Source organism: Akanthomyces muscarius, chromosome 2, assembly GCF_028009165.1.
Source record: "Akanthomyces muscarius strain Ve6 chromosome 2, whole genome shotgun sequence".
Classification (NCBI taxonomy): Eukaryota; Fungi; Ascomycota; class Sordariomycetes; order Hypocreales; family Cordycipitaceae; genus Akanthomyces; species Akanthomyces muscarius.
This window is the reverse complement of record NC_079242.1, coordinates 329,797-348,804: the sequence shown is the minus strand read 5'-3', so window position 1 is coordinate 348,804 and position 19,008 is coordinate 329,797. Positions and strand designations below refer to the sequence as shown.

General features: G+C 54.8%; 6 protein-coding genes across 6 annotated transcripts; 4 read left to right on the top strand and 2 right to left on the bottom strand.

Moving 5' to 3' along the window:
• Positions 1 to 1,480: 1,480 nt before the first annotated feature.
• On the top strand, positions 1,481 to 2,824 carry LMH87_003224 (uncharacterized protein; the record flags this gene model as incomplete). The annotated part of the gene is made up of 3 exons (XM_056203528.1): positions 1,481 to 1,484; positions 1,559 to 1,624; positions 1,683 to 2,824. The coding sequence occupies 3 exons, from the start codon at positions 1,481 to 1,483 to the stop codon at positions 2,822 to 2,824; spliced, it is 1,212 nt and encodes a 403-aa protein (XP_056048004.1).
• A 962-nt stretch (positions 2,825 to 3,786) lies between these two features.
• On the top strand, positions 3,787 to 4,510 carry LMH87_003223 (uncharacterized protein; the record flags this gene model as incomplete). Its single annotated transcript, XM_056203515.1, has 3 exons — positions 3,787 to 3,794; positions 3,854 to 4,323; positions 4,380 to 4,510. The coding sequence occupies 3 exons, from the start codon at positions 3,787 to 3,789 to the stop codon at positions 4,508 to 4,510; spliced, it is 609 nt and encodes a 202-aa protein (XP_056048003.1).
• A 448-nt stretch (positions 4,511 to 4,958) lies between these two features.
• On the top strand, positions 4,959 to 7,535 carry LMH87_003222 (uncharacterized protein; the record flags this gene model as incomplete). Its single annotated transcript, XM_056203503.1, has 3 exons — positions 4,959 to 5,334; positions 5,388 to 7,217; positions 7,276 to 7,535. 3 exons carry the CDS (start codon positions 4,959 to 4,961, stop codon positions 7,533 to 7,535), a joined length of 2,466 nt encoding a protein of 821 aa, XP_056048002.1.
• Positions 7,536 to 7,981: 446 nt separating this feature from the next.
• Positions 7,982 to 9,304, bottom strand: LMH87_003221 (uncharacterized protein; the record flags this gene model as incomplete). Its single annotated transcript, XM_056203491.1, has 2 exons — positions 7,982 to 9,018; positions 9,076 to 9,304. The coding sequence occupies 2 exons, from the start codon at positions 9,302 to 9,304 to the stop codon at positions 7,982 to 7,984; spliced, it is 1,266 nt and encodes a 421-aa protein (XP_056048001.1).
• Positions 9,305 to 11,096: 1,792 nt separating this feature from the next.
• On the bottom strand, positions 11,097 to 13,101 carry LMH87_003220 (uncharacterized protein; the record flags this gene model as incomplete). Its single annotated transcript, XM_056203480.1, has 4 exons — positions 11,097 to 11,155; positions 11,210 to 12,049; positions 12,102 to 12,675; positions 12,733 to 13,101. The coding sequence occupies 4 exons, from the start codon at positions 13,099 to 13,101 to the stop codon at positions 11,097 to 11,099; spliced, it is 1,842 nt and encodes a 613-aa protein (XP_056048000.1).
• A 5,057-nt stretch (positions 13,102 to 18,158) lies between these two features.
• On the top strand, positions 18,159 to 18,758 carry LMH87_003219 (uncharacterized protein; the record flags this gene model as incomplete). The annotated part of the gene is made up of 2 exons (XM_056203469.1): positions 18,159 to 18,268; positions 18,353 to 18,758. 2 exons carry the CDS (start codon positions 18,159 to 18,161, stop codon positions 18,756 to 18,758), a joined length of 516 nt encoding a protein of 171 aa, XP_056047999.1.
• Positions 18,759 to 19,008: the final 250 nt, after the last annotated feature.

Sequence of the window (19,008 nt, the reverse complement as noted above, 5' to 3'; positions counted from 1 at the left end):
CAGATTTAAAGCCACTTCCCTAAGTATATAGTTAATCTGCTTATTTATTACGCTACGCTATTAATAGCCATATGTCCGGCACTTGAGCAAGTACGCTAGTGTCGCTGGCGTTCTATATATTTGTACTGCTTGGTGCGCTGGCCACCCTCCAGCTCGCACATATGGCCCAGCGAGCTTCCTCATGCATATATCAAGGTTGCATGGAAGTGCTGCATAATATGAGGCCGTCGGACTATTTTACAAAAGGTCTTCCTCTAGTGTAAAAGTGGCAACTGCGGAGGCGATTAAGGACAAGCCAAGACCCAGTAGCTTATCCTTTGGCCGACTGCCATTTTCGGGTTGGCCGCCGGCAACTCTCTTGTAAGCTTGTCTTCGGGGCACACTTGGAGGCGGTAAAGCCGGGGCCTGATCTCTGGGGCGAGCGCCACCTGGATTTTAGGTTTCAGGGGCCGGGCTGGATATTATAAACGCTGATCCTAGTGTACCGGGCGTTTTGAGCCCTGAGTCATTCCGCGCGTGGTTTGTTGGACCATCGGGGGCAATAATTGTAAGGCATGAATTTGGCTTGTGCATTCAAAATGATTGTACGGGTTCAGCTCCCGGTGTCCGATGAATAAATTCAAGATTTGCGGTTGTGGCTGCCATCCATGTTTGTAGTGGTTAGTGTAGATACTACCTTAATTCATTAGTTAGTTAGCGACTTGCTCAACTCGGATTAGTCGAGCACGTCAGGACAATAGAGAATCCCAGCCGACTTGACATCGCGTGAGGGTGAAAGAAAAAAATAGCAAGGTACCACGTTTGTGCTTCGAGCTTATTTCGGTCGCGCTGAAAGTGTTCCGCTCTTTACTTAACGATCAACCATTTTTGGGAAGCCATGCCCAAGCTCAGCACTGGGAAGCTTCCGAGGCTGGTCGATCACAAACAATTCACTCCTCATGTGGGCCAGCTCGGCCCATACTTTTTATCAACTTGCCTGTTTGGGCTATGCTTCGGCTGTGCGATGGACCAAGTTGCTCCATTCTGTCCACGCACGATGCTACACTCTACTGGCTAGGTGGTCTAACCTGTATGGTTGCTCTCTGACCTTCCCAATACTGCTCTAGGCTAATTCTTCATAGGCTGACGGACGGCCCTTGCGCGACCACCGATACGATCCGCTACTGAGGCGCAATGTTGTAGTAGCTTGCGGGACAAGGCTCCATCAGATACGGGGTTGATGCCCAGGCGCCGCCGAGACCAAAAAGACAAAGATATAATATCGCCAGGTCCCCTCTCTTTATACTTCTCTTTGTCTTTCTGGTCAGACTTCTATTCTCGCCTGCGGCCGTTCTAATTTCATACCCAATGAAGTTCTCTGTGTCTACCCTCCTCGTGGGGCTCGTGGCCTCTGTCGATGCCGCTGGTCGCATCAACCGTGTTCCTGACAGCGAGTGGGATTACATTCTCCGCGGCTCGGACCTCTTAAGCCAGCGATCAGATGAGTACGCCAAGACTGATGGCTACTTGGTGGACTATGATTTGCGCTCGAGAGTTGTTGACCCCTCTGCGCTCAAAGTCGACACTGTCAAGCAACTGAGCGGCTACATTGACGACAATGCCAATGACAAGCATCTGTTCTTTTGTACGCATTCGCCCCTCGAACTATTCATGTCGCATAAGAAGTCACTAACATTGCATAGGGTTCTTCGAGTCTCGTAATGATCCCGCCAAGGACCCTGTCGTCCTTTGGCTCAATGGCGGCCCTGGCTGCTCTTCCATGAACGGTCTCTTCACCGAGCTTGGCCCTGCCACTATCCCGAACCGTGACTTGAAGCCTGTGCGGAACAACTACTCTTGGAACAACAACGCCTCGGTCATCTTCATTGACCAGCCCGTCAACACGGGCTTTTCCTACAGCGGCTCCAATGACGGCACCAGCGTTGCCGGCGCCAAGGACCTCTACGCCCTGCTGACCTTCTTCTTCAAGCAATACCCGCAGTACGCCAAGCAGGACTTCCACATCTCGGGTGAATCCTACGCCGGCCATTACATCCCGGTGACTGCCAGTGAGATTCTCTCTCACGCCAACCGCAATATCAACCTCAAGTCCATTCTCGTTGGCAATGGCTTAACTGAGCCTCTCACTCAGTACAAGTACTACCGCCCAATGGCCTGTGGCGAAGGTGGCTACCCTGCGGTATTGGGCCAGTCGGACTGCAGATCCATGGACAATGCGCTGCCAGAATGCCAGAAACGCATCAAGGCCTGCTATGACACCGAGAATGACCGTACCTGCCAGAGCGCTACAAACTACTGTAACGGAAACGTTCTGGGTGTCTACGGCAGATCTGGCCGAAACAACTATGATATCCGAAAGAGGAACGGTGAGGGAACGCCCGACTATGTCACCGAGTTCCTCACCAGCAACCGCACCACAAGCATCATTGGCGCCGAGCATGAATGGGAGCTGTGTGACGGCAGCGTCTACCAAGCCTTTGCCAACACTGGTGACTGGATGAAGCCTATTTGGCGCGTCGTTCCTGATCTCCTTGCCAAGATTCCTGTCCTCATCTATGCAGGTGATGCCGACTACATTTGCAACTGGCTGGGCAACCGCGCCTGGACAAAGGCTCTCGAGTGGCCTGGCAAGGCGGCCTTCAACAAGGCCCCTGAGCAGCCTCTGAAGCTTGGTGGCAGCGGCAAGGAATATGGTAAGGTCACCCACTCTGGAAACTTCAACTTTATGCAGATCTATGCTGCTGGGCACATGGTACCGGAAGACCAGCCTGTCTCCTCTCTCGACTTCTTCAACCGCTGGATCGCCGGTGAGTGGAAGAACTAGCTGGGTAAATTAGTGGGACTACCCAAAAATTAGTCTGTTAGACGTACATACATACAATACTTACGATTTGCCCATGAATGCGATGTAATGCGTGACAACTCGCGTAACTTGGAAGTAGAGCTTGCCAGCAGAGGCAATGGCTTTTTCTCTGGCTTGCCTCGGACGCGACTGAGGTATACATTGCACCTGTTCACGGCAAGTCAGCCGGGCGTGATCAACACGTTCACTTTAGCTTTCAGTGCTAGCTGAAAATTCACGGTGGAATAGATCCATTGAGCTGAAGATTGGCGTGAACCCCGCGTTATCTTCAGCTTCCCCGAGGCTGACTAGCGGGTATAAATGGAAAGCGTTAACACCTCAGCTGTAGGAGGATTCTTCTTGGTGCTCTTTTTAGTCAAATCTTCCAAACTCGTTATTCAGAATGGCAAATTCAAATGACATTGAGATTAGTGTGCACTGTCTGTGCAGATCGCACAACTTTTCGGTGTCACTTCCCGCTTCCAAGCTGCCACTCGTGGCAAACTGCTGTCACTGTAATGAGTGCCGTCACCTCACGGGGGGCATGTACACTTGCGCAGTCGAGTGGCCAGGGCCCCCAGGATCCATTTTGGCATCATCTCTTCAGAGATACAAGTGCGCCAAAAATTCAGTCTTGATGTTCTGCGGGGTGTGTGGGACGCCAGTCTTCGCGCAGAGGACATATGAAGGCGAGACCCCTGGTGTCTTTTATGTTACGGCTGGCTTGCTACCGAACTTGAATGTTGACTTGGTCAAGATTGCTGAGCATCTCTGGGTAGGAGACACTCTGGATGGTGGTGCCTCGGTCTATATGCAGAATCTGAATGGGACTTCTCAGCCAATTCCTCGCTGGCGGAAGGGTCGTGGTGAGGCGGATGGCTTGCTTGATGGCGAATGGCCGTCGCAGGTTTCATGCCAGGGACGGACTGCGAACGCTTCGTCTCATGGCAGTGTACGCATCCAGTGTATTTGCAAAGGTGTCGACTTCGCACTTTGGCGTGGCAATGATAGTTTCAGCGAGCTCAAAGCGCAGGACAGACTACCGGGCTGGGTGAATCCTACTACGCTGAAACCTGTAGCCGCCTACGACGCATGCGACAGCTGCAGGTTCATGGTTGGCGTGCCTATAATGCATTGGACGTTTGCCAGAGTTGCACAACTCGGGTTTGCCTCGGGAAACCAGGACCATGAAGGCTTTCCTACCAATACGCCGGACCTGAAAGCTGCTGTCAAGGCAGGCAAAAACGGTCGCTTCGGTACACTCACGTTTTACGAAAGCTCGCCGGATGTTCAGCGCTACTATTGCTCACGCTGTTCCGCAAGCGTATTTTACGCAGTGGATGATTTGCCTGACCAGGTCGATATCGCCATGGGTCTTCTTCATGCACCAGAGGGCTCAAGAGCCGGGTCCTGGGTCGAATGGGAATGGGGCGGCCTCGGGCATAAAGACAATACTATCGGTGGATGGCGAGAAGAATTTGGTAAAGCCGTCCAAGCGGAATCAGAAAGGTGGCGAGTAGCTAACGGGCTGCCAAAGGGGCATCGATTTCGGTAGAAATAGCTTGGCCATGGTGTCTCGTGCCTATGACCAGGGCGGTGGCAGGCAGCTTGCAGGTCGTCGCCTACGCCAAGATTCCTTGCCAGCCAGAAGAGGCTTTAATATGGTAACGGCAGCATAAGTATAAGAAATATATACAAAATTTCGGTGATTATCTACCCTCGTCGGATTGTGCAGAAGCGCTGCACCAAACATCCCGGTCGCCATCCAGGGGCTGCAAAAGTTGGTGCCTTGTGGCCTGACCTCCAATACGCGATGCCTATTGGTCAGGGCCGCGGACCAGAGAAGGACACCACCAAGCTCAGCAGTTGGGAGCTTCAGGACAGCGCCCATCGCTGTGCTTCAGACTATTCCCTGCACGCCAGATCTCCCGCTTTTCTTCACCCCAACCGCCGCGAATCGACCTGGCTGACAGCCGCCGTCAACTCTCTGCATTCAAACGGCCCATTGATCGCGCTCCTCTGCCTGTCGCGAGATCACCCTGGCACCGCCCGCCGCCGCGTTTTGGGGAGGCTGCTCCTCGATGAGCTCGCCTAGCTGCACCTCTGGCGCGCCATGATGGGCCCCAATGTTGGAAATGGCTTCGGCGGCATGGAGATGGGGCCTGGGATGCAGAATAATGGCCAAAACGTACCCCAAGCTACAGAATACACGCTGCAGGGCGTGATGCGGTTCCTGCAGACAGAATGGCATCGTCACGAGCGGGATAGGAATGCCTGGGAAATCGAAAACCAGGAGATGAGGTCCAGGATAGCCCACCTCGAGGGCCAGGCACGACGCGCCGATGCTACGCAAAAGGCTCTACGCAAATACGTCGCCATTCTCGAGCGCAAGATCAAGGATCAAGCTGCCCAACTCACAGGCACGAGCCCAGACGACGCCAATGCCGATGCCAAAAAGGATCGTGCTGCCAAAATTCAAGAAAAGCTACATGGTTGGTAGCCTCAGCGCCGCTTCCACCAATTGATAATATTGACAAATGTACAGGAAACGCTGAGAAACAGCCGGTTCCTGGCGTCGAAGGTGTAGAAATGGAGCGTACCGATGACGAAGCACACAGGCAGGAACTCAAGACTTTCCTGGACCAGTGTCAATCTGAATTCATGTACCTCATGATTGCGCCAGCGAATCCCCTCCCGCCGAGAGACTCTCCGCCCCTACCTATGATCGAGGACTTGCGCGAGGTTGACCCGTACGGGCTCGGTGCCCCCCAAGAAATCCGACAATTTCAACTACCGTCACGACCGTCCCAGAACCATGTCCAAGAAACAAATCCCAGGCAACACCCACCTACGAACACGACAGTCTCGATGCAAGATCCGCAATCCAGCTACGGCCAGAAGGCCTCTGACGGCCATCCGCAGGTTGTGGTCCGCGCAGAGGAGCAGCCGCAGTATCGCAACGCCAACGACTGGTCCGCCCCCATGTCTGTTTCTATGAGAGCTGTCAATGACAACAGTGTTGATCCCTCACAAGCCGTAGAGGCTTTGGGCACAATGCAAGACCCCGAGAGCCGAGAGCGAACGCCCGCACCACCCCAAGACTCTGATGGGTGGGACTTTTCCGAAGGCACACTACCCGAAACTGCCCAGTCGCAGAGCCCTTCTACTTCGAACCGTCCGGACACAGACGTGTTCCCTCATGCTGACTACATGCCGAAATCGCCTGGCCGCGTGCCTGGTAGCCAGCGCAGAAAGAGCTCCATGTCGAAGCGCAGAAGCAGCGATCAAGATCTGAGTCTGGCTTCTCAAAAGGCAGACAGCGGCAACTTTAAACTGCGGTTCGGCTTGCGAGGCCACCTCAACACCGTGCGCACTGTTATCTTCTCTGGTGGTGGCAGTCCGGGTGAGCCCGAGATTTGCACAGCCGGTGATGACGGCATGATTAAGCGATTCCACATCCCACGACTCGACGCCCATTCTGGCATGGGCAATGCCGCATCGGATCTTGACGTAATTGCAAACTTTACACATCGCGGTCACAACGGTGCTGTTCTCTCTCTTACATCGTGGTCCCCAGCACCCAACTTCTCTACAGGCGGGCGCGCTCAAGGCGACGGCTGGATCTTTTCTGGTGGACAAGACTATACCATCCGTGTCTGGGAGCGCGGTCGGGTGGACCCCAAAGCGACCCTTGAGGGTCACACAGATGCAGTGTGGGCTTTGTGCGTCCTGCCCACGACATTGGGTGCCATATTCGGCAACTCGAGTCAGTATGGCACTTCTGACCGCATACTGCTTGTGTCCGGTGCTGCAGATGGCTCCGTTCGCTTGTGGTCTGTGAGCGCTCCACCGCAGCTCAGCTCGCCGCAGCCGGGATCCAACAGAGGCGTCGCCGGGCGCCGTGTGCGTGGCAACTCGATGAGCTCGGGCAGCGGATTCCCTAACTCGCCGCAAGCCAGCACGGCGTCCAACTCGCCCTTCCACCAGACGCTAGTGCACGTAATAAACCGCTCCGACGGCTCCAGCGCCAGCCCGACGAGCATTGCGCCGCTCGGCACTTCAGGAGACACGTTTGTCGTATCCTACGCCGACGCCGCTGTGGTTGTCTACGACACGAGAACTGGTGAACAAGTGGGCCAAATGGACAGCATGGAGACATACGACGGCACGCAAAAAACGAGCGTCAACGCGGTTGTCGCCACGACCATTGGTCTGGACCAGGCAAACCAGCACCACGGCAGTAACATTAATGAAGAAGAGTCTGGCGGTGGTGGCGGACCTACAGGCGGGCGCTCCATGGCCGGCAGCGGCGTTGAAGGCACCATCATTACAGGCCACGAGGACCGCTTTGTGCGCTTCTTTGATGCCAACAGCGGTATGTACTAAAGCAGTCTCTCGCATTACATTTCAAATGCACTAACGCACACCAACAGGCCAATGTACGTACAACATGCTCGCGCACCCCGACGCCATTTCCAGCCTCTCGCTCAGCCCCGACGGGCGGGAGCTCGTCAGCGCGGGCCACGACGCGTCCCTGCGGTTCTGGAGCCTGGAGAAGCGCTCGTGCGTCCAGGAAATCACGAGCCACCGCGTCATGCGCGGCGAGGGCGTGTGCTCGTGCGTCTGGAGCCAGGACGGCAAATGGGTCGTGAGCGGCGGCGGCGACGGCGTCGTCAAGGTTTTTGCGCGGTAATACGGGACGGACGATGGACCAATGACGAAGAGAGGGAGGTCCTGGAGGGCGAGAGATACACGACTGAAAACAAGGCATGGAATGTACTAAAGGCGCAGAAGAGAGAATCGACATGTCTTCTAGTATGACCCCGCCGGGCATCTTTAGGGGCTTACAAGCGTTTTTTTTTTTTTTGGCACTGTAAAAAAAAAGACGAATTGTATCATTTTGGTATCTTTTATAGTGTAAATCATGGTTGATGAAGTGGAATTTCATTTTATATCCTATTCGTGTATTGTCATTCGTTATTCATTTCAATCTCGAGATTCGTGTCCGTGTCTGAAGCCATGTGCGAAACGATGCTGTCCAAGAACAGTGTGCAAAAGAGGGTTGTCCAAAACAATGTCGTCCCAAAAAAGAAAAACGCCAGTCCGTACATGATCAAAAACATGACGCAGGTCATTCATTTACGCCCTGGGCTTCTTTTCTCCATCTTTGTCATCGGGCTCGTCCTCGACGGTAACGACCACCTTGCCGAAATGCTTGCCCTTCTTGACGTACGCCAGCGCCTCGGGCGCCTTGCCAAACGCATACGTCTTGTCCACGACGGGCTTGATGCCCTTTTCCTGGTAAAACGCCAGCGCCTCCTCCAGCCGGTCCCTCCCGCCGTTCAGGACGCCCTTTATCGTGACGTTTCGCGCCAGCGCGAGAGCCGTCACGTTCAGCCTATGCAGCTTGGGCGTCTTGCCGTCGCCGCCGTCGCCGCCGCCGCCGCCGTCGCCGTCCTCGCCGTCGTCGGTGCGGCCCGACAGCGACCCGATGCAGTTGATGAGCCCGCCAAAGGCGACGCACTTGAAGCTCTTTTGCAGGGTGCGCGCGCCGCCGCCCGTCTCGAAGATGACGTCGGCGCCGCGGTCGTCGGTGGCCTTGAGGACCTCGCCCTCCCAGGCCCAGTGCGTCTGGTAGTTGATGGCCTCGTCGGCGCCGAGCTCGGCCTTGGCGCGCGCGGTGAAGTCGTCGGTCGAGCCCGTCATGACGGCCCGGAGCCCCGCGGCCTTGGCGATCTGCAGGCCGGCGAGCGCCACGGGCGTCGTGCCCTGCAGCAGCACCGTCCTCCTGGAGGGCCCGCCGTCTCGGACCTCGTTGGTGCTGGCCAGCGGGCGCATCCAGTTCAGAGCCGTCCAGGCCGTGGTGGTGGCGAGCGGGAGGCAGCTCGCCTCGGTGTCGGAGAGGTAGTCGGGCACGGCGACGAGGCTCTCGGCGGGGAAGCAGCGATACTGCGCGAGGACGCCCGGCAGAGGCAGGCCGAGGCTCGACGCCAGGTCTTCCTCGTCGACGTCGCCGTAGAGGTGGCTCTGCAGGTAAATGGCCATGACGCGGGCGCCGTTTTGGAAGCGCGCGCTCTTGGATTTGGAGGCGTCGACGACGGTGCCGCACATGTCGGAGCAGGGCACGACGGCTTCGCTGGCCTGCGTGTTGTAGTGGTTGAAGACGCCCTCGCAGACTGTCCCCTTGTTAGCCAGATGGTTCGAAACGAGCGGAGCGAGGCCCTGAGGTTTACCTTCAATGTCGCGGTAGTTTATGCTCACGGCGTGGATCTTGACGAGCACTTCGCCGTCGTTGGGCGTGGGCAGGTCGGCCTCGGCGAGCTTGAGCTTGTCGACGCCGTCCATGGCCGTGGTCCACTGCTTGTTCTTGGGCGCGGTGACGTGCACCCAATTTCTGCGGATGCCATCCGGCGCCGCCACTGGAGCGGCGCCGCTATGCTGTATTGATGTCGGTATAGTCATTGTGCATCCGTAAATTATGCTGATATAAATACGCCTGTGTAAATATGCAAGAGATGAAGTTGACGGGCGGATGTGGAGTGCGTGGGCCAAAGAGGTTGGGGCGGTTTTAGACTTGAACGGCGATGACGTTTCGCTTTTACTGGCCAAGGCAGCCAAGCCACGAAGCCTAACTCAACCTAATAACTTCCGCGCCCCAATCAGCGCCAGCGCTTGTGATTATTGCAGTTGATTCGGGACTAGCAACTTCTGACAGGCTAAGAAAAAGCAAAGGGCACGTCACACATTGCCTTCCTGGTACGGCCGCGGGCAGCTTGTCGGGCACGCGACATCCCAGACAGTTGGATCGGCGCTATCTTCCTAGCAAAAGTGGTCCAGACTGTGCCGAGTCTATCCTACTGAAGCACGACGTGATATGTCACATATCTACGAATCCATGATGGAGCGCAATGCCGCTACTAAGAATACAAAAGCTTTGCCTTGTTTTACCCTTAGGGACAATTTGCACGAATCATTGCTGGTGAAGCGCGCTTCAAAACGACACATCATTCAAAGCATCATTCAATGTACAACCAACGGTAGACGCAGCACAAGACAGTCACAGAATCAAGATGCACTGCAGTCAAAACGTCTCCATTCTCAAACTTTGCTTCTGTATTCTTGCCCCTGGGAAAGTAGCCAGAGCATTATAAACATTCGTTTTCGTTGTTGGCGCGTTTCTGCCACCACACCCCACCCCACCCCTTCCAGTATCAGTCTTTCCCAAAACCAATGCCCAGAAACAAGATTTCTTTAATTTCCAACTCCTCCCTCCTTTGGAATAAAAAGAAAAGGTTCCATTCCTCGCAAGACACCCCAGTAGTGACAATCTACCAAGGTCCTCGCTCCCAGTCTATAGGATTTTTGCCGCCCCTAACCAATTACAAAAAACAATTTCAAGCATGACACCAATATGAGGTGTCCGCAGCGTTCAAAACTAAATCCAAGAAAAAATGGCAAAAAAGAAACAAAAACGACTAGCAACAGGATAATTCAACAATCAAAAGGCGTTGTTTCAAAAAAGCGATAAAAAATGCTCAACCTCGTCGTCTCCTTGGCAAGACCCTTGCCATGGGAACCTTTCAGTGACCGGCAATGCTTGCGCTCAGTACCCTTCCTCCCATAAAACAGCCGCTCTGCGTCAATACGCGTGCGCTGGGACAGTAATTCGTCGTTCGTCGTAGTCGTGTCTGTTCGTTTGATCGGGGTATTAAATGGGTATAGCGTAATTTTTTGTCATTCTGCGTTTTCGTTTTCTCTTCTGACTTTTGTCTTGGTCATTGCTGGAGCAGCCACGTCATGTCTTCAGTGAGAGTCTTGCAGCTCAGCACTAAACAGACGCAGTTGTCTAGACGTCAAATCGTAAAATAAATAACACATCATCATCGTCAACGTGTGGTCTACACCCTTTCGTAAGCATGCAAATGACTCTTTCATCGCTTGCCGTTGCTGTGGAGATGGGTTTCGACTTGTCGTGAAAAGGTTGTCAAAAGGTTGAATTAATGTTGTATCTTCGAGCCTCCATCCAATGCTCTCGTTCCGTATGCATCGTAATAACTGGCCATCAAGAGTTTCAGTTCATCACTCTGAGGTCCATATCATAAAAACAGAGGTTTCATGCTGCCACAGTGTGGTAGCAGGAAAGGGGTCATTCATAATACAAACTAGGGCGTAATCGCGCTCAAAGAGTGCCACCCTAGCAAGCAAAAGGCCACCTGTTCCGAGGAACAGTGAGAGTGGCCGTTATCGTCCATGCTTAGAAGCGAGCCGCATTCGTCGGTCCGTTGTTAACCCGAGCTCCATTGTCGGACGAGTCTGGCGCGACGAGTTAGTCGAATCTTTTTGCCGAGACTTGGCCAGACGACCTACCGCTGCTTCGCTGCATGTGCCCATTGGATCGACCACGACCGCCAAATCCGGCAGAAGCCTCCCACTCGGGGCCACGGGGCTGACGCTCGGGGGCGCCCTTGGGTCCGTTGCTCATACCGCTGGGTCGCTGGCTGCCAATAGCACCAGGGGCGTTGCGGTTCTGGCCAGAGACCGTGTTCGATTCATAAGAGCCTAGGCTGAGGGCACCCAGGCCACTAGCCAGTCCACGGTCGTTCTTGGAGCCAGGGGTGGAGGCGTTACCGGCATGGGCTTGCTGAGCGCTGATGTAGTCGCCGAAGCGGGCGGTTGAGCCAGGACCGTTGCTATTCATGCCGGCACCAGGAGTCAGATAGCTCGATGAGGCCTGGGATGGACTGGGCGTAAAGGAACGCAGGTCGGCGAAGCTCTTCGCGGCGCGCAGGTTATTGGGAATGCCAACACCGTCAGGGCTACCGGGAAGCTCAAGTGTGGGTCCCTGACGGCCGGTGAGATGAGAATAATTGTTGCTGACAGCACGAGATTCTCGGTCGGCAGCAAAGTCAAAAGTGGCGGCCCTGCTCAAGCCACGCTTATGGACATCAAGGCTGTTGGCAGGTGCGCTGTGAATGTTGGCGGTCGGGGAGGGCTGCTGGCGCTTGAGCACGGTGAGCTGGCGAGAATCGGCTTCACCGATGGACTGGTGCTCGAGGCCCATGTGATGGGCGAGGATATGAATCGAGCGGCGATGTTCAGGGGCGATGCCTGGCGGGAAGACGAGGATCTCGCGGGAGTCATCGCGACGAAACATGGCCAGATCGGTATAATAGTCTAGCGTTTGGGGGTCATTCAAGTCAACGTCACCTGAAAAAAGAGGTTAGTTCTGGTCCTTTTGGGCGGTATACTTGCAACATACCGAGATAGCCAGCAGGATTGCCCCGCTGCTGAGACTGGGACATGGCACCGAGAGACTGAATGGAGCTCTGCTGGTGGAGCATAGGACCACGGTGCTGCTCCTCGAGCTGGCCACGCCTCTCGCGCTTCTCACGCTCAATACGCTCGCGCTCGGCCTCGGGGAGCATCTTCTTGTACTCCACACGCAACTTGCGGCCGTGAACATCCATGCCGTTCATAGCTTCAATGACGACTCTGGTGTCTTCGGCGGATTGGAAGTTGGCGAAAGCGAGACCGCGAAAGACGCCATTGTCAAAGTGGTAGTTGAAGGCGTAGGGCTGAGGCAGGTGCATCTCGAGCATAATGGACGCGAGAGTCTCTTTCCGGACGGCAAAGGGGATGTTCTTGATCACGATAGCGGTAGGGATGAGTTGATCGGGGTCGGAGCTGGTGGAGCGAAGATCAGAGGGAGAGGGGTGAGTGCCTGGGTGGTCAACGCGAAGGCTGCCGTTGGAGAGCTGGGAGCCGTTGAGGCCGCCGCCATAGGCCTGGAGATTAGAAGGCATGGGGGGCATGCTGGGGTGGTCGGTCCAGTTCTACGAAAAATTAGTGGCGTGTTTTTTTTTTTTCAGACACATAAATTGGATGCTTACTTGGGGCAAGGCACCTCTGCGATTGACGCTGCGGCTCCTGTTGGGGCCGTTGACAGCGCCGTTGACCGTGGCAGCACCAGAAGCGCCATAGTTCCAGCCCTGGTTGCCTTCTAGCATGTAGCTAGGAACACCGGCGCCGGAGATGGTATCCATGCCTCTAGCATTGTAGCCGGGATTGTGTCGGTCGGAGGAGTAGAGCGAAGACGAACCAAGGGGTCCATCGAAGGGGCGCTGGGCCTGTCTCGGGAGCGACATGCCGGCGTTGAAGCCAGGAGCACCGCCGCCATATTGTTGGCGGGAGGAGCTAGGGGAGCGGTTGGAGCCCGAGTTGTAGTCGAGGTAGCTCATATCGTGGGGTTGCTGAGCCATTATGCGCGATGACCGGAGAGTAGCTTGGAGGGGTAGCTCTGGAGCCGGACAGGGCGGGATTGCGGAAAGATGAGGGGGGTTAGCAGCAAAGGACTGCGACAAAGAGCGATGTCGTGTGTTGGAGGAATCGGCGGAACAAAAATTCGGATTATTGGAGGGATTATTCGTTCAGGAGGCAAGTCATGAAAATTCGTCTCGTTCGAAGCCGTCGTTAAAAATTGCAAAGCATGTGCGTCGGAAACTGCAGAGTATCCACGGAAGCGATGAGATGCAGCAAAGGAGGTATCGGTAGGCCGACGGTCTTGCGTTGCTATCAGGACGACGGAGATGTCTGCGAGGCAGGACGGTCGACGAGACTGGAGTCGATGACGTGCAGGCCGGGGGTATCAGGCTCTCTGGAGCAAGCAGCGATGCGTGAGCAACGAAGCAGAGGACAGCACAGCAGCTCGACAAAGGGGCGGGCCGCGGGCGTAGAAAAGGAAGTAGGCGAAGGGGAGCCAGTCCAGTAGTTACCGCAGAGTCAAGACACTCTGTACGGAGGGCGACTCGGGCGGGCTGAAGGCGACCTTTTGATGTGGCTTAGCAGCAGGCCGGGTCGAAGCGTCGAGAGGATGAGTGCGTACAACGTGACGGGGACGGACGCTAAGATGCAGAGCGCACAGGGTCGTCGGTTAGGGTCCTTTGCGAGACAAGAACTTCCTTTGCGGGAGTGAGGTGGTCGGTCTCGGGGTCCCGAGGTGTGGGAGACGGGATGGGGGGGCGGCTGCGAGATGGCGCCGTGCCAGCCAAGCAAGTCTAGGTAGTCTTCGCACAAAAGGAAGCGAGACAGAGTAGATTCTCCTGTCACGAGCCGAGCGGGATCGACAGTCGTGAATGTGATCAGGCAGGATTCGGCGGCGGAGAGGGGAGGGGGGAGGGGAGAAAAGAAGAAGGAGATGCTAGCAATGAGGAAGAGATGGATGGGAAGTCGGGGGAAGAAAAAAAAAGAGGCAGAGGAGGAAAGAGAAGAAAAAAAAGACGCTACAGGCGATTGGGGCCACACAATGGGTAATGGGGTGCGGGCGGAGGTTGGCAAAACTATTTGGTGGTGAGAAGCCTCTGCGGCGCAGGCAGAGGGGCTGGCTGGTTGGCCCTGTAATAAGGTACCAAGGTACCAAGACCTCCCCTAAAAGACTGTGAAGAAAATCAGGGGCCTGCAAGGGCCGTGTCCAGCTAAACCACACTTGGACCGTCTTTGATGATGAGTAGAATGGCAATGCCACCAATAACGTTGGGTATCGAGTTGGACAGGATGCCTAATTAAAATCATCGTCAACCACCAGTGCCAACAGGCAAGGGGACATGGGGGGGGTCACTGCTTGACTGGGCCAGAGGGGAGGGGATGCCCTGCGGATTCGTCGCAGGGCCCAGCCTCCACTATTTTAGCGGGGAAGAGCCCAGAAAGGGGCGGCCAGCGCGCTGTAGCACCCGCTGTAATCTTGGTGGCAATGCGCTGTAAAGCTCCCTACCTTAGGTACTGCAGCACCCATGACCCTCACTGAAGTACAGTACAGTAAAGCCCCGGGAGGAACCGCAAGCCCGCTCTGCTCTGCCCGCTTCCCCAACTCGTCAGCTGCCATCTCCAAAAGCGCCACCCAACCACAATGCCGTATTGCCCTATAAACTTTCACGGTACCAACCTAATAAATCATCCTACAGCCAACCAGGTAGCAACTTGCATACTCTCCCATATTCATTCGTCGCAGCGAGCTAGACACGGCACCTACCAGTATGCTCACCCAACATGTACCAGGACAGTAACCTCCACGCCGGCCGCCCCCCTCGCTTGGTGCTAAGGTAGAGACTTGGCTCATCTCAACAGCTGCCTCTTTGCCAGTGTTCAGGTATTGACAGGCCGCCAAAAGCGCCTCGTCCCAGCAACCGCCGCCACCCTGATCACAAACGTCTAAAAAAAGATGCGCTTCTTTGTTCTTCTCAATTCCTCGGTTAGCCGTTTTCTCTTGTACTACATTGAATACCAACAAAAAAACATTATGACAGCTTCTCCCACTTGAAACACCCCGCGGAAACCCGAATCAGGGTCTAATAACGGCTAAATTAATTTAATAGTGATTCGTACTGTCCAGATTACTCATGGCAGCGTCCAGGAATATCTGCTCTCCTCGCTTGCCTGTATTAGTACCACGGTTCATGTATACATCGTTCTACGTGCAACATCACTGCCACCTTGCTCGCCACCTCCCCTTGTTTCCAGCACCAGCAACAGCTCACCCTCTTCCCCGTCATCATACTCGTCCCCAAAGAAAAGTATGGTCCATGTCTCACCTCTGTCCACTATCAATAATATCCGCCAACATGACAGCCAGCCAAAAAAAGAGCAAGCCGCAAGGGGCTGTCGTGGCCCGGCGCCGGTGGGTCAGGCTTGATATGAGCGAATCCACTTGACATCCAAATCACAGTGATCACACAGACACAAGTTGACCAAGGCGCAAGGCGACCGAAATCGATCCAGGGCGTCGGCAGGGTTTACTTCTCTTCTACTGTTGAATGGCAGGCTCTCTGCGCTCTACAGAGTAACGTACCGGTATCATAGTCTTGTCTCGTTCGCAGTTGAGGCGCCTTCTCTCGTTCACATGAGCCATCTTTTTGACAAGTCGCCAACACGAGACTAGCAAGGGGACAGCATTCTTGCATTCCTTCCTTCTTCTCCCTGCTGCAACAACCTCAACACTTTTCCACTAGCATCTGGGCCTCGAAAAGGGGGCATGCGCTGAGCAGTGACGACTGATTATACCACCTTGCGCACCGCAAGCCTCCCCACTGCCAATCTTATTTGAGCCTGCTTGCAGTGCCCAGTACGGGCTTCCAGCTACGACACTGCCCACCTGGTGTCCAAGTACAGAATAGCTCTGATGCCACGGCCAGCATGATGGCTGCTCAGGGGCGCGGGACTCAGAGACACAGGCTAAGAAAACGTGGTGCTGATTCATCTAGGTTTATCAGTGCATATACATGGGCTGATGGGATGCACCAAGAGCGCGCGCTGCTTCACCTAGCCCATATCGCCCCTCATTTCACACATACAAAAAGGACCTGACGATTAAGCTATCCCTGCTTCTGCATAACCACATCAGCGTCCAGAGTCCACGCAGCCGCCCGCATACGACTCGACGCATGTGCGCGAACAAAGAGGTGACGTGCATCCACGGGAGCTGGGCCATCATCAGCGGGGACGGCCGCCGAGCCAATCGGTAGGACGTGCGCTCATCCCGTAAGGTAAGGGTCTGCATAATAATAGGCGACCCGCGGTTGCAATCACGCGGGCCGCCTCGGGCGTGTGTGCTTTCTTTTTTTAGCACTTTCTTTTTATTCCCCCTCCAACACAAGAAAGAGCCGTGTTGATTCGACCTTCTCACATCTGTACCAGGTGTGAATATGCAGGCGGGGAGCCCGTCATCCCATCTAAGGGGTTACACACCCGGGCGCGAGGTCCCCTGTCCTTTCTGCCGCCACAACTCGCTAAAGGGATCCTAGCAGCCTCAAGCCACCCTGGGACAGCGACCAAATTAGATCGATTCCGAGGCTTTGGGAACCAAGCTTCGAAGAGCGGCGGCCCTGCAAGATCGTCACTTGGGAGCAAAGAGCCTCCACTCAGGCAGCAATGATGCTCAGTCCATATCAACCGCCTACGGATACTGAGTAGCGCAATGGCTAACAAGCAGTACCAAATTGCCGTTGTGGACAAAGACAGCTCCAATGGTTTCGTCATTTGACGTCATGTACTGTGGTACAGCCGGGCCGATCCTGCTCACGAGTACGGTTTCAGCGCTAATCCAGCAGCACAACCCGGTCGTGGGAAAGTAGGTCCACCATATGCTGGGTAGTTGGGAATTGGACCCCTTTTTGACCTGGACACGATGTGTACCGAGTACCGTTGCCAGTATCTGAACTCTCAGTGTGGGTGTGTTTATGTTTCCTTGAAACAAGAGCTCATGCCCTAGGCACGTTGGCCAAATTATACTATAAAAACCTTCGTTGCGGAATCGCGACTTGGACCTCAAATATGAAAGGCCTGTCACGCAAACCCTTCTGCCACTCTGATATTAGTAGTGTCTATTTGTGCTCTACATACCAGTACAGCCTTAGTAGCATCATGCAGCTAAATCTGGCTTTGGCTGCACGGCCGTCCGTCCCCCACTCGACCTGCAGCTGCACGGTTCACCCAGCAGTCTGGGTTTGAGCTTGCGTGCAGTAATAAGCGGAATGACAAGGCTCTCGTGCACAGAGGTTTGCACGATCTGGAATTTTTGGTCATCCCGGCAAACTGCCAGTTGCTGGTATAAGGGCAGCGCTCGTGTGCGCCAGCGATCCATCCGGGGATGGCATTTTCAAGAGCCAGGGCAATTTATAGGCTTAATAAACACGAGACTTTCATGTTGTCGGATAAAGCAAACTGTGATTGTGAAGCAGTCGCTCATGTCCCGGGCGTACTTGGCCATCTCACGTGTTGAATCAAGCGGTGTGTGTTGATGTATCTGCCGGTCCAATGCAGGGCGCCTGTAATTACGATGTAGAGCCCTTTAATTGAGTTGTAGAACTTGGCTCGTTCGTGCTACGTTATGCTCATTCCGTGTACATTACATCAGCGTGGGCTAAGTCACATATTGTTTGTCTGATGGAAGTGTGTAAGTCACCGCATCGCGTTCAGCACAGATCCAGCAAAGCAGAGAGGCTGGATAGAATAACTATAAGGACATAACAGGCAGCCATTTTGTTCGAAATACTTCCAGCCTCTATCGTGCATCCGTCTTTACTACAAAAGGTCCCTTTGCCCTGCTTGGCCTGTGAGAGTCTGATTTCGCCATGGGCATACTCACAAATGCACCTACAGGGTAAGTGATAGAGCATCACTCATACATGCATGTCGCGTGCCCCGTGCAACTAGCAAGTGGTTTCCAATACATCCATGATACTAATGGCTATGTGTCCCAATGCTGTTCTCGCGTAATTTCGTGGCATGGCAAGCACCAGATCGCTAAAACGCCTAGCGAATCGTCATGGTACCAATACTGCAATCTGCAACATGCCGTGTCGCGGAGACAGATCCACCAGATGCCTGTGAGTTCGGCAATCGCAGCTATCAAACCCAAAGGAACCGAAGCCGCAGGTAAGAAATGCCCCGTGTCGCGCTAAACAGCCAGCCAGATGCCAGTTGCAGATTTCGCGTGTCTCACGAGTGGAGAGCATGTAGTGTTTACATTCGCGAGCTTCTCGCTACGCCAACGGCCGCTGTGGCGAGGCCGTTCGCTCCAGCCACATCGAGTGGCTGGCATTCAGCGGGGCGGACGGCTGTCTCCTCGTGCGCCTCGATTGCGGTGCCTCAACAGCAGCACCCATTCAAGTCCAATATATTGCCCTACGCTGTCGCCGACCACACAGCAAAACAGTGGCTATGGCATCGAATACGATGCAACCTCCACCGAAGAAGATGGCTCGCTGAGCCCATGATACAATACGGCTGGCCGATACATTCTGTGTGCTCCCGTGTTGGGCTCCCCGCAGAAAGCGAGTCTCAACCAGCATCTATCAAGCCAACACCGCACACGCCGTGGCAGCCACCACCATCGATCTACGAAAAGAAAAAAAGCATGCGATAATCGGCATTCAACTGTTGTCCCTTGTACAGGATGATGCACGACAGGGCAAACCGGCCACTGCTGCCTTGGGCCTGCTGGCCGCCTGTCTGCCTGGGCCGGACGCCTCAGAGCGGCGAATCTTCGGCTTCCGGAAACAGACGGAGCAAAAGGCACTAGCCACAGCTCGCAAGCGTGGCGCATCACTCGATAGCAGCGACGCCCTCTTATTGGCTGCAGCCGAGGGTCCTCCAAACAAACAGCCTGTTGGGCC